The sequence below is a fragment of the Micrasema longulum genome, unplaced genomic scaffold (genome assembly GCF_059751315.1).
Source record: "Micrasema longulum isolate JH-2025_06_02 unplaced genomic scaffold, ASM5975131v1 h1tg000067l, whole genome shotgun sequence".
NCBI lineage: Eukaryota > Metazoa > Arthropoda > Insecta > Trichoptera > Brachycentridae > Micrasema > Micrasema longulum.
In genome coordinates, this window is record NW_028277274.1 from 94298 (window position 1) to 109702 (window position 15405).

A 15405-nucleotide genomic window follows, 5' to 3' on the forward strand; every position below is an offset into this window, starting at 1 on the left:
TGACACACGAAAAATCATTCGTATCTGGCGTGTTAATTGATTTTTTTATTACAATGCTTGAAGCATAAATCAACATTAATATATAAAATCAGCTTTAAAACTAAAAAAAAACTAAAATAAACCTAATTATTAACGACGTTCTTACAAGGTTACATCATTTTCCGAAAACGTTAGAGATGGGACAAATTGATCAATGTAAATTGATCGAATAAAAAATTATTCGTTTAATGTTGTTCATGAAAAAAGTATAAATGTCTCATTTTTGGTGAACAATTATGTTAAACACACTATAATAGGCTTGTTTTTTCGTTTTTTTATATCAATTTTCGGAAACAGAGTTTCATAATTGCATGAAATAACTGATAAAATCGATTTGATCAGTGATCAGTAATTTCCCATCACTAATGAAATTAGTTTGACAGCTGTCATTCTAATCAAGCTATATTTTAGGGACTAAAGTGATGGGAAATTACTGATCACTGATCATGTACCGATCAAATCGATTTTATCAGTTTTTTCATGCAAACATGAAACTCTGTTTCCGAAAATTGATATAGAAACGCATAAACAAGCCTATTATAATGTGTTTAAGACAATTAGTCACCAAAAAATAAGACATTTATACTTTTTTCATGAACAAAATCAAATGAATTATTTTTTTATTTGTTCAATTTACATTGATCAATTTGTCCATCTCTAACGTTTTTGCAAAATGATGTAACCTTGTAAGAACGTCGTTAATAATCAGGTTTATTTTAGTTTTTTTTAGTTTTAAAGCTGATTTTATATATTTACGTTGATTTATATGTCAAGGATTGTAGACAAGGACTGGATTCAACTCCCCGGGGAGCTGTTAGCATTAACATATTACAACAGAGATGAAGAACATTTTAGAGAAGGTAATATAGAAGTCTAGACATCTACAGGGCTTATTACCTGTCATTGGCTGGTTTAAGTGGCCACTTTACACACTGTGTAACATTCACCATTCTGCCCATTTTCGAACATTTATATTCCTTCCATTATTTCATCTGTTGATGTTTGTGGTGTTAAAGAGCTGAAACCTTTATTTATGAGGGTGAGATTTATTTAATTGAAGTACTCTGTTGTAATATGTCAAGCATTGTATAAAAAATTAAATTAACATACCAGATAGGAATGATTTTTTGTATATAAATATAAATAACTCCTTAGAGGTTACTACAAAGTTATGTCGTTACTTTTGCTGACAACTGTCATTCTAATCAAGCTATATTTTAAGGAATATACCTAGGTTCCTTCAAAATCAGCATTAATTTATGAGTCACCTACTGAAAGCACATCTTTTTTATCCTCCGCCATAAATGCTACAAATAGACAAGAAATACACGCAAATCATCGTAATTTGATTTTAATGCAATATTTGAGTTTGTCCAAATGTTCGTAGACAAAAGACTAAATTTCACCCTCTCGGGAGTCATTAAGATTAACAAATTACAACAGGGATGGAGAATACATTAAATAAGAAAATATGGAAGTCTAGGCATTTACAGGGCTTATGATCTGTCATTGGCTGGTTTAAGTGGCCACTTTACACACTGTGTAACATTCACCATTTTGCCTATATTTGAACATCCATATTTCTTCAATTCTTCCATTTGTTGATTTTAGCTAAGTTAAAGGGCTGAAACCTTTATTGTTGTGAAGAGATTCATCTGACTGAATTATTTCACATACTAGGCAACGCCTGAAAACAATTTGTCCATTTTTAAACTTCTTCTTGGACCAGTTGGTTTTATTACAATTTTTGAGTTTGTCCATATGTTCGTAGACAAAATACTGAATTTCACCCCTAGGTCAATGACAGGTCATAAGCCCATATTCCCTTATTTAGGGTACTCTCCATCCCTGTTGTAATTCGTTAATGATTTTAATGAATTACGACTTGCCTATTTGTAGACTCATTTGTGCAGGAAGATATAAATATGTGTTCTAGTTGGTAAATAAGGAATGCTGATTTTGAAGTCACCAGTATTACCCCACGATACATATAATGATTTTTAAAATGATTTATATTAGATTATTTTTGATGTTATTAATTTTTTTGGATTGTTTTTCTTTATATCAGAATTGTATCACTTGTAATTATTATTTATTTTAGATTACCATATATTTTTTCTTGCTAATTATTATGGCTTAAGAGGAAACGTGGTGGCTGAGAATTTTATAGGTATTAGAACATTGTTTTTCCGTCACTCTCTAGCAAATGCCTCCCCGAATTGTGCGCAAAAGAAAACAGCACGTTAAACTAACTAAAACCGATAAAATCGACGTTTCGTTGTCCCGTTTTACGTACCCCAAAACTGAACCGATTTGGTTATTTGTTTTAAGAAAGAGTATCAAAATGAAATTTTCTGCGCCGGTACTTTTAGCGTTTTTCAAAAATAGTTACCATATTTGTATACCTTACGTCCGAAGACGGCAGATAAAGCTAGGAGCTTTTGAAGGTTTTTAGATTTTCCTAGTTTCCATAGTAAACAGTTTATCAAAAAATCAAAACTATAGAGACATGCCAATGGTAAATATCTATAGTGTGTAAAAAAATCACTGCTTTATAATCACTGGGCATACTTTTGTATGAAAAAAGTCAGACCGTGTTTCCTCTTAACACAGGCACAGCCTAAAAAGCCATAAAGTGAAGCTGCAAACAAATGTAATTTGAAATGAAACGAAATATAATTATAGATATTTACAGGCGTATATGTGTCAAAGCGACAGTTATGTTTGAAAAATAGAACCAGAATTCTAAACAAGCGTTTTCGACTCGATAGCTTCTCTCGGGAAAAAATCATTAAGAAGAAAATCAAAGGGTAAGTCGGCCTCGTAGTGTAGTAGTTGGCGATTTCACCTACCATTCTTAAGGTTCCGAGTTCGATTCCTGGCAGGGTGGACGGTTTAACACTGCAATATTTCTCTGTTCCTGAACTGGTGCCTGAAGTCTTAAGACTGATCACCTTACCTTCCTTGTAACAAAAATGAACTAGATACGCTGCGATTGGAGTCCGAATGCAGTGCCCTATGCACCATTAAGTGCTGGTAGGGAAATGATGATGACGATTTGCACAAGAAAAAATAAGTTACATTTTTATAATTTTCGAAATTTAGGCAAAATTAGAAAATTTAAAAAAAACAGGCAAAATTTAGCTCATAAAACTTTTTTGTATGCAAGCAAAAATGTGTCAATTTCGACAAACACGTACAAATTGAGTCGCAGTCGAGTTACAAAATATGCACTTGACGAACAAAAAACAAATAAGATAAGATATTAATTTCACATATCTAACAAATTATTAAAGTACGAAAAGGCTTCAAAAAAGTTATTTTATTTTACAGAAACAAACAGTCGACAATGATATAGTAACAAAAAAAAGCTACAGTTTAAAGACAGACCAGCGAAGTTTCTGAAAAGAAATCATGCATATTAAATTGCGGTACAACAAAAGGGTGTCTTTGTGTGTATTTGTATAAGAGTAAATGTAGAGTTATGTTTGTGTGTATTGAAGTGTAAGTGAAGTGTTCAGGTGTGTGTAAGCGTGAGCATTATTCAATGACGAGAGGGAGCGTATCGCAGCCAGAAAGAATGTGTCTTAATTTATTTTTAAATTATTTAAGGAGGCATGTTAAATATATCAATAGATGAAAAAAACGCATTATAGTTTGAGCAAGAACGATAGAGGAAATTCGAAGTAAGATGTTATTCTCAAGGTACCAATAAAAACCCTTTCCAAATATTTTTTTTAATCCTTTGAAGAGTCTGAGATATGCCTAATATACCCTCAAATTATTCTGCTGGACAGATTTGGAGATGGACAAGAACATGAATATATAACAAGGGCAAGAAATAATGTCATTGTCAATATTCCTCCCTTTAACACAACATTTGGACAAAGGTCCAAGGATTATTTTTCTGACAAATTGTTTAATATGCTTCCACACACAATTAAGTTAACCGATAACAAACAATATTTCGAAAGATAAACCAAAATCTAGTTGGAGAAAATTAAGATAGAATAAATAAGAATAAAAAATTAAATGAGTGAATACGAAAAAAAAAACACTACAGTCCTCCTTAGAACACGTTTCACCAGTGAGGAGGACTCTTAAATGAATTTTGTATGAAAAATAGCATATTAATAAATAAAATAAAAAAATAATGTTTCCAAAAATCTATATCATCAGACGACCGTGAGTCACATTACAAATAACTCCATTGTGGTGTAATTTGTAATATCAAAAGAAATATTCAGAAAATTGCAAAACCCGCTTCGACTCATACATTTATCGTGATATAATATATTATGCATCGTAAGACAATAGGGAAACATCACTTTTTTAAAACACTTTTAAAATAAAAAAGGTCTATGAAATACTGTGCAGTAAAAAATAAAAAAAATGCTAATTATCAGTAGCATAAAAAAATATTTTAAATTTGTAATTTTGAATTTCCGCGAAAACCGTTATTCCATTAGCCACGCCCCTATTAGATCACGATTCATGTTTATTTGTGCCCGGCCATTGGAATTTGTTTAGAACATTATCACGAATCTTGACGTCACAACAACCAAGGCCAAACACGTCGCGTTTTTCTAGTAACGTATTTTTTTTTCATAGTCTTTATTCAATAAAATATACACATTATTACAATATTAATGCATTATGAAGAAAACAAAGTATTCAAATATATTTTGTCCCGATAAACTATTCAATAATAGTTTGTCATCGGGTGCTCAGACATTAGTTTTAATTAATTTTTAATTAATTAATTAATCAAATAAAAAGAGTACAGATATAATACTGTATACGTATAAAATAATGAGCAAAAAATAAAATAAAATAATGAACAGATAAAAATAGTTTAAGGAATTTTTATTTTATTTTTTACAGTAAGAAAATAGAGTAAAATAATACAATTAAAATGAAAGAATAGCAATTTACTAAAATATATTTTTAATATAAGAAAAAATAAACACATATATAAATAGTGTGTGCTCATAAATGTAATCAAAACAAAGTAAATCGAAAATTTCAGTTCATTCATTAAATTTCTTTTTTACATTTATGAAGTCTCGAAAAGTCTCGAAATTTCGAGACTCAAACTTGTGTCGAGACTGGAGTTGGGATTCTACAACATAATGGAAAGTGGAAGGCGTGCATATTATTTAAAAATAAATATTACAACATAAAAAATTCCATGTCACCATCTGAACAAACACGCAGCACTATGTGCACAATATTATGATTGAAAATAAACAAATTTATGCAACGTCTCGCAGCAGTCTCCTGCAGTGGTCTCTTCCCCTAGACAAAATCCGATTACAAGATAGCGGAAAGTGGAAGCATACATATTTAAAAATACAAAAAAATATTTATACCTAACTTAAAATAATTATCCCATACCACCAGGGCCTCAATTTATTTATTAACATACATAATCGCATCGCCTCGGATGTCGACATATTTCACGACAGTGGGCCTTCCCTTAGGAAAGCACTTTCTAACATTTAATTTTTCTTTTTACATTTTGTTATATTATTTTAATAACATAATTATCTACTGTAATTTGTGATTTATTATTGTATTTAGAATGAATTGGGTCTTTTTCTGTAATGTTCTAAATATCTGAATAAATAAATGAAATGAAATGAAATGAAATAAGTTTATTGTACATTATATGAGACAATAAGTCCCAATTTTATGGGACTAAAAGTCCTGTATTGAGATGGGACGAGCAATTATATGACACAGACACATGAGTATATCACCAAAAATATAGGATTAGAAACATAAAAAATAATTATTTAAAAAAAAAACATATATATGGCACATCAATATGGTAAACAGTAAACTCAAGCATTTGGAAAATCATCAAGGAGTTTCCTACTCAAATCCCTCCCACTAAGGAAAATCCAGTCCTTAACTCCTTTCTTAAAAATAATTTTTGTCCTTGAGAGCTTAATACGTTCTTCCAAAATATTGTGCGGTGCGATAAATGAGAGATGTCTCTGAGCAAAAGTCGTACGGGTTTTAGGTATGATGTAATTCATGCTCTGGGAAAACCTCGTACGGACATTCTGCTGAGACCTCTCCTTATACCCGTATGCAGAGACAAAACTTAAGGTGAGGAAAGTACATTCTAATCTCGTATGCATATAATAACCCGAAGGCGAAGACAATAGAATGTACTTATCTCACCTTAAGGTTTGTCTCTGCATACGGGTATTATTGTTTGACCAGAAGTGTGTAAGTGCTTCTTTCAGGTACAGTTGTCTCATATCCAGCACCTTCATGTATTGGAACAGCTGTTCTGACGGGTATGTTGGAGGGCGCCGGAACATTATTCTCAATAATAATTTCTGCGAAATTATGAGCGGCTTTAAAATGGATGCCGCACAACCCCCCCAGCCAGCTATTCCACAGGTTGCCGTGGATTGAAACAGAGCAAAGTACACACTTCTGAGAGTGCTAATATCCAGAATGTCTCTAAGAGAGCAGAATAGATGGCACAGCTTTCTCAACCTAGAGTTCAGTGACTGGACCTGAGCCTCCCTTCGCAAATTCCCATCAATGATAACACCAAGGTATTTTATGGAATCCACCCGTTGCAAAAAATGCGAAATTCAAATATGTGATTGCGCAGCAGGATTATACGTCGTGAAACGTAAATATTTTGATATTTAATATTAGGTGTTCACGGATGTTCCATTTTGATCGCGAATACGATAAACAACTATGGTGAGAAATTGTTATCACGTCGCTTATTAGCACGTCGATAGTTATTTGTGATTGAGCTACAGGGCTGGTTTTCTGAAAGTTATAGCGCGCGTAGAGAACGCTTTGTTATCGCGTATTAATATGTAAAACTCGCCAAAAAAGCAGTATCTACGCATGCTTTACCGTTCAGAATACCACCCCTGGGCCCGTATTAAAATAGAAAGGTAATAATTATCTTCAATTTTATCACAAAGCAAAATTAAGTTTTCGAAGTAAGACGGCCGAAGTTAACTGGGTTGTCTTCAATAAGTCTAAAGAAAAATCTAATTTTCTGTTCGAAAATATGTGTATGAACATTTAAGGTATCTTCGACGCAAACCTGTAATGTAAAATGTCCAAAAACATATATTTATATATATAATTCCTCCGTACGTGTGATGTCACTGTACTCCTCCTAAACGGCTTAACCGATTTACGTGCGGTTTACAGAGAAACATAGATATTTGCGCTGTGCGTGTTCGTAGATATCAAAATTTCCAATCGAATATGTAAAAAAGAAGTTAGGAGCATAAATGTTTAATTCATCGATCTACCAGGGTTGCATTTGCAAAAGAATGGAATGATGTTGTTTTTTTGTGTATGAAAAAAGTTTGTTTTTGAATGTTTACAAACAGCATTTGTTTTTTGTGGATCTCAATCAGATTCCTTCCTTAAATTCCTTTATAATTTCTACCAATTTGTTTCTTTTTATTAGATTTTTGGTAACACTAAAATAATATTAAATTCAATACATTTAAAAAAATCGTATTCCTACATAAGTACACCACTTTGTTGGTGGGACGACCGGAGTTTGACGTTTGCCAAAAGAATGCCATATTTGAAAAAACATTTATTTTATGTTTTGGAATTCAACCATAAACAAGTACCTGGGTACCTACTTAAATGAAATATTTTAATATTATCAATTTTAAGTTTTGGAATTTAATCACAAACAAGTACTTAGGTACCTACTTATCAATGAAAAGTCTTTTTCCAAGCTTATAGCAGGGAAGCCAACGTTAGGGCAGGACAACGTCTAACGGGTTCGCTAGTTTTATACAAATATGCAATTTTTCATACAATAAATACAATTTTACTTTACAGACAATTAAAGATAACTCTGTTAACTTTAGTTATCTTGAATTGTCTATAAATATGTGTATGTACACACGCACCTGCATGAATACAACCGTCGCACACGTACAATTATGTAAACTCTCTTTTATTATGCATTATAAGATTAACAGTGGATTTTTAAAATTAGTTCTAGTATTGTTAATACACGTATTTCTACTTATTGTTTTGTAATCTTTATATGTATATATAATGGTTAAGCCGTTTAGGAGGAGTAAGATGTCACCGTACTCCTCCTAAACGGCTTAACCGATTTACGTGCGGTTTTCAGAGAAATATAGATCTTTCCGCTGTGCGTGTTCGTAGATATTAAAATCTTCAATCGAATATTTAAAAAGAAGTTAGGAGCATAAAAATTTTATTTATCGATCTACCAGATAAACGCCTGAAAAATTCATAACTTCGCAAACATCGACAGCTTGTCCACCACATACCGCATACCGAATCTGAGGACATAAGTCTCCTTGGTGGTGCCCACATACACGGAAAATTTGCTCATTATCAAACGAGAAAAGCTGCTCGAAGGACCTCTCTGTAATATGGTAGCCTTAGCATCTTTGTGCTGAAAGAAATTAATTAAGAAGTACATATTATGTACTTCATTGGATTGAGAAATGAGGGAAGTGAATTCTTCACCGATGAAACGACGAACGAAAAAAAGACGAACAGGCCATGTCTTGTGGGATTTTTTTGTTCACTATTTTTACTATTAATATGTATTTCATTGCTATCCTTTATTTTTTTAATATTCTCTTTTACCTCTTATGTAAATTGTAAAAAAAAACAAAAAAAAAAAAAAACTAGCCAATGTCAGGTCTTAAGCCCTGTAGATGCCTAGACTTATTATCTTCTCTAAAAATCTTTTAATCTCTGTTGTAATATGTCAAACAAATATATCCATATTTTCGAGCAGAAAATTCAATTTTACTTCATTTCCAACTGAAGGTAACTCTCATAATGTTTCTTTTTTGGGTGATACCGTGTGTGTTGGATTTGTTCCGATGTTTCGGCTACCATTGCAGGAGCCATCTTCATGGTGAACTGAGTCACTTAGTAAGAAACATAATAATAACAGTGACCGTGAAAACCTTCGCACCTATTGAGGGTAACTCTGTTAACTTCCTATCGTGATCAGGCCCTGCGGTGCTATTCTGAACCGCTCTCGGGACCGTAGAAAACACTTTTTTCTCGCGTATTTTGTATGTAAATACGCTAGAAAAAAGTGTTTTCTCCGGCCCGAGAGCGTTTGGAATATCACCTCTGAACAGCACGCATCACCGCGCGTGCACAGCACAGCGTGCACCGTGCACAGCACAGCGTGCACCGTGCACCATATAATCATTAAGAATAAACAAATTTATGCAATGTCTCGCAGCGTCTCCTGCAATGGCGACATTATGTATTGTATGACAATGGAGACGCGAAAAGGGCGAATGTGTTGAAAAAAACTTTATATTTGTGTAACCTTCAACGAAATTGTTTGAATTATTTGGACTGTCGCCAGAGAGATCCGTCCGTTTTTAAGACGCGAGTGTGAACGTAGAATTATAATCCGAATTGATAAAATCAAAATATCAATTGGTAATGTTGGATTTGCGAGAATTTACAGTTTCCGCGGCCCCACAGTTCCAATCAAACGCCTACTCGATAAACTTATTTGCAGCTTAGGGGCGTTACTTACGTCTAAAAACAATTGACGATTAGGTGTTTCAAAAAAGAAAAACAGAAAAAGCGTATTGCGTTGTATTTATTCTTTAAAATTGTATATATTTATTATACGCATATGTATATGAAAGGTACAGGATAAAAAGGATAAACGTCATAAATTTTAATTTTGACAAATAACATTTTTAAGCTTTCAAACCTTTTGGACATTTAAATAAAATTCCTCATCATTCCCTTTCTGCACCTAATGGTGCATAGGGTACTGCATTGGTACACAAATCGCAGCGTATATTGATCATTTTTGTTTTGTTTCGTTCTTATGACTAACCCAAATATATTAAATACTATTTTGAGTAAGACAAGGCTGGATCCCTCCCTAGGGAGTCATAAGGATGGAAATATATTGCAAAAAAGGGGAAAATCATTTTTGAGAAGGGAATATGGAAGTCATGGCATTTGGCATAGTCAATAAGGAACTTCAACCCTACGAGAAATTGGATACAAAAAAATATTTTCTTACGCGCGGTAAAAAATAGAGCATTAAGTTATACGTTCTTGAAAATGCAAGAAAAAAAATCAAAAACATGTTTTAACAGAAAAGAACTAGTTTAAACGACGTTCATATGAATCAATCAATGATAAGAGAGTTGTGGAAAATTTCCGGTTTCCTTACCGCCGAAGAAGCGGAAGAGAAGTTGAGACGTTACACGCGAATGTATTTCAAAAATACAAAACTTTAAAAAATCAAAGCGCTGAAAATACGATACATAAAAATTAGACAAAAAAAAAATAATTTTTAAACCACCGAACTTCCTCATTCACTAATTGCCTAGCTAAAAAATGGTTGGTACCTTACGTGATTAATTAGTTGGTGCTAGTATATTGTGAAATTAAAAAGATACCTAATAAACTTCGGAAGTTCGTCAGGTACTAAATATTATTCGGTTTGGACTGCCGAATATCTCCCGCTGCGTTTTAGGTCTATTTTTAACATTAATCGGCCATTATCGCGCAGTAAGCGGATCTGAGTTGCACATTTCCATTTAACAAGATCTGAATTAAAAAGCAAGAACAATGAAAGGCCAAGCTACAATGTTTCAAATAATCAGACGGCAAAACAGGTTCCTGTTCCATAATCAGGGCTGAAACAAATATAATACCATAAAACTCTTTAATTTTAATTTTATACCTGTTACGCACATAAGTCTCGTTGCTACGAGGCGGATTATTCTTAACTTAATTTAATTTTTTTGAGATTTTTTCCTGAGAGTAGCCATTGAGTAGAAAACACTCGTCCTGGGCCTCAATTATAAACGCTATATTCATCTGTAGGTGTATATCGAGACGGTATACTTAACTTCTATACTATCTGTATCTTACCTCAGTTTGTTCTACTTACTTATATACATATCAGCATCATATGATCGAAACGAACCAATGAATGACGGCAAAAATTAGTCCGCCTTCCTTACTTCATTGACATTTAAAATAGATCTTATTTACATTTTAAATAGGCTTCTGTGATAGAAAGTGCCCACTTCAAAGCGATTATAAACTTCAATAAATCCTCATTAAAGTAAAAAAATGCTCGCTTGAATATGATTTTTAAAAGACTTTTCACACTTGCCAAGACGATATGCTTTATATCGTGAGTATTTATCTACCGAGCGACTACAAAGCTCCTTTAACGTCTCGATACGTTCACTCCGAAAGATAGAAAAACAGAGGGAAAAAATATAATAACTAATTATTTTTACAGTGGCAACTTTCTTACGCCTAGATACTTATATTATGTGAATAGACCAAAATCTAGCGACATTATTTTTCGCATCTAGCTACTCGTTTCGGAAACTGACAGTTATGTCAGAATTTAATTCGAACTCAAAATTTACTTATTTCTCTCTTATATTTTGATTAGGCTTTTAAGAAAAAAAATACCAGCCTCAAAACGATAAAAAATTTAAGTTAATCTTAATTAAAGGAAAAATTGCTCGGTGGAACAAAATTTTTGACAGTTTTTATGCGTAGATAAACGTATCAAGGGGTTCTAGACCCGTCGGTATAATCCGATGTACTTACATCAAAACTTGATGGTGGGGGGATCGGTAGTGTATCTTAGTAGTCGGTCGGGAGACTTTTATCTTCAACTATGACGTCGTACTAAAGCTATGTCATTTCGGTGCGTAGATATGTGTACCGTGACGTACGCTTCCCCTTGTTTCATAACGATGTACCTACTCAAAACTTGAAGGTGGGGGGTCTGTAGTGTATCTTCGTAATCGCTAGAGAGAATTTATCTTCAACTATACCGTCAAGGTGAAGGTATGACGTCTTTATCTTCCCATCATAACCTAAGCCCAGAATAGTATACTTCGTTCCGATCAGACCCGGGCGAGGCTTAGAGATTCCATAGGTTTTCATTTTGACCGTAAATAAATGGCTAAAATCTAACTGCCCATAAACTCGTAGCTATAAAGCGTGTGTGAAATCTAGCTAAAATGAACTATTTACTTTGAAACAATAGGTTCAGGTGCACAATAACATATCAAATATAGCGTTACTACGTGTTGCTAGATTTCCGGCTTCCGGGTAGCCATGTTTTTAGACGTTTAGTGTGTTTTAGTCAGCCTCGTCGTGTAATGGTAAGCGCGTTTGCCTACCATACAAGAGGTCTCGGATTCGATTCCCGGCATGCTAGACATTTTGTCTGCAAACATTTGGACAAAATAAAAATATTGTGAATAAATATCTAATCAAATGCATTAACTATATGAAATACATCATACAGTAAACACATAGATGCATTGATTACGAGAATTGTAGACAGAAACTCGTCTTAAAAGACGGTTGGCATTAGTAAAAAGAATTTAGGAATTCTGCCAACAGCCAGTGTTTTTTATTGTTTTATCTTTACATTATTACGGGGGTCTGCGTACACAATATTGGGTATATTCTCGGACCTGGGAGACTAGTGACATAAAGACTAATTTGATTTTAAATCTGCGATTTTTCAGTAACGTGGAAACATGAATCAACACCTTTGCAAACAATCAATCGGCCTCCATTTGGGTTGGAAATAATATATATACCTAGGACCTGTCTGCAAACCCCTATTTTTGATGACACTACTGATTTATTTCAAAGAAATAACAATACATAACCTTCCATAACTCCTTTCACAAATACAAGAGTTACTTAATACTCCACCCTGATGCTGCAAAAACAATTAAAAATTAATACAACCTTCGGTCAAAGAGGATTGACCTACAATTCGGTTAAAGTGTACAATCTACTTCCATTTTCCTTAAGGACAATTAGTAAGTACTCACAATATAAAATTGCCAGTAAGAAATGGATAGTGGAGGTGGGTTGCGCACGGATCGATGAGTGGATCGAGCCAAATAAGTAAAAATTTGTCAACTGTTTATGAAATTTGGCCTACAGGTCTATATAAATTGGTTGTGTTTTTTATGATTATTTTAGTTTGTATTGCTTATTATGCTAACGATAATTAGGTTAATTAGATTAATTGCGTTTTTATTATATTAACTTTGTTAAATAACTAATTTAAGTCATGTTGCACTAATTGTAAAATGTTTCCTTCGACACGGAACACTCCAGTGAGGGAACATTATTCTGTATAAAAAAAGGATACACTAATTGTAAAAGTATAAATATATATATATATTTCCCTTTAATATAAATATATATATATATATATATATATATATTAAAGGGAATAACCCGCCATCTACTCATTAAACCTTAGTTTGTTGAAATGCGTTAAAATTTGGGATCTGTACAGCCTCATTAGTACTAATGGTATAATTATTGATTGTCAAGTGGATTGTTTTGACAATATTGATTTAGGGACTCAGTTAAGGATGCATTAGGGTGAGTAGTTTTACAATATGGAAACGAATATTCTTGTGGTATATTGTATAATTTACATACATTTTTGGCCTTCGGAAATATGACCACATTTCTGATTATTGTATGCAACTGAAATGGCTCAAAATTAGACAGCGGAGAGACTATCACTCCCTCTCCCTTCTGTTCAATGTACTTCATAGTCCTAACGCTCCTATATACCTGCGTGAAAAATTTCAACGCTTATCAGCTCATGGTTTACCTCTTCGTTCTAATTCTCAAGGCACTCTCTTAATACCCATCCACAATTCCTCTTTCTTCTCTAACTCATATAGTGTCCATGCGGCTCGACTGTGGAATCATATCCCATCCACCATCAAAGAAGTTACTACATTATCTCTGATTAAATCACGTCTGAAGAAACATCTCCTTTCTCTTCCTCAATCTCTCCTCCTTTCCCTTTTCCTCTTTTTTCCTTTTTCCCATTGAGTAATAGTTTTGATTTAATGTAATTTATAAACAAATACGTTTATTTATATTTTTATATATCTTTAGCTTTTTAATATTTTTTTCTATTGAATATGTTCTGTAACTTGAATTATAAAAATAGAACATTTATTTTATTTGTTGGTTGGAAGAAATTGCTATTTGGCAATAAGCCCGCCAATGTACAAATAACATTATTTACAAAAAGTTAAATAAATATAATCTCCTAAATTAATAAATATATATATATGTATTAATTACCGCAGGTCACTGTTTTTTTATTTAAGGGGGGGGGGGGGGGGTTTACAGACATTTAAACATCACTGTAGGTATTATGTAGCATAAACAAACAATTGAAAAGATTTGAAAAGGCGATTAAGAAAGGAGATCAAGTTTAGTATGTCAAAATGTGAGATCCTAAAATATACTCAAACAGAAAGAGGAATTTGTGTATTTGGGAAGTATGTTTACAAGGGACAAAAATATAAAACATATATTGACAGGAGTGTCAGTGCTGGGAACAGGATAAACGGATGAAATCAATCTTGTCGCAGGAGGCAAAATCAGCCGTTCACAATGGAGTTCTAAGCCTCGATTACAATGGGAAGTTAACAAAGTTATCTTCAACTGTCTATAAAATAAAATCGAATATTCAATACGAAAAAATAAGAATTAATTTAATATTTTTTTTACTACAATCCATCTGATCTTCACATTCGTTTGAAAATGCCCTAACAAGGCGAAACAATTGTCACGAAATTTTCGTTTTTATATTTTTTATATTTGTAAAAATAAAATACAGTGTTCAGTAGACTCAAATCACTGTTTGATTTCTAATATTATAAGTTTAAATATGGAGTTCTACAAAATAAACACCAAATCAATCAATGAATTATCATTGTTTGATCGGCTCATTACTGAAGTTCTGTACACTTCTGTACTGTAGAAGACACTGTGAACTGTATTGAAAAGATCCTACTCTCTTTAAAGTTTTTCCTTCTTGGTTCTGATGCGGAACACTTCATTTCACTCACCTTACAATTTCTAAGATACCGATATCGGTTGATGTTTAGAAAATATAGGTTTAAGGCAGTTTATTTCACACTTCTTACTTTGTCCGATATTATTTACATTTTTTTTTGCACCACAACAGGCCAGGAGGCCTAATTGCAGTGGTGAAATACATCGCAGAGCACCCAGGCTTGAGAAAAATCCCATTTTTAATTTTTGTGTTCTCACCGGGAATCGAACCCGGAACCTTCCGTGCGTGAGTCAAGCGTCTTAACCCCTACACCACGGAGGCCGCCGATGCGGGGGATGATAAAAACAAAGTAATGGAAAATAAGCAAACCTTCCAATTTCCGTGAGAAGCTCGTAGAACTCTTCAGCATCTTGTCCTCTTTTGATAGTGACGTCACGATGAACGAAAGAGGGCTCCAACTCTGAAACAAAAACAAAACA

At 33.2% G+C, this 15405-nt stretch overlaps 1 protein-coding gene across 4 annotated transcripts in view; it reads right to left on the reverse strand.

The window, feature by feature from the left end:
- sqa (spaghetti-squash activator) overlaps window positions 1-15405 on the reverse strand; it is a 96206-nt gene that overhangs the window by 23969 nt on the left and 56832 nt on the right. For all 4 annotated transcript variants that reach the window (XM_088230999.1, XM_088230994.1, XM_088230984.1 and 1 more), the window contains exon 3: window positions 15296-15386. In XM_088230999.1, coding sequence (XP_088087125.1) covers window positions 15296-15386 — 91 coding nt within the window. The remainder of the gene's footprint in view (window positions 1-15295; window positions 15387-15405) is intronic.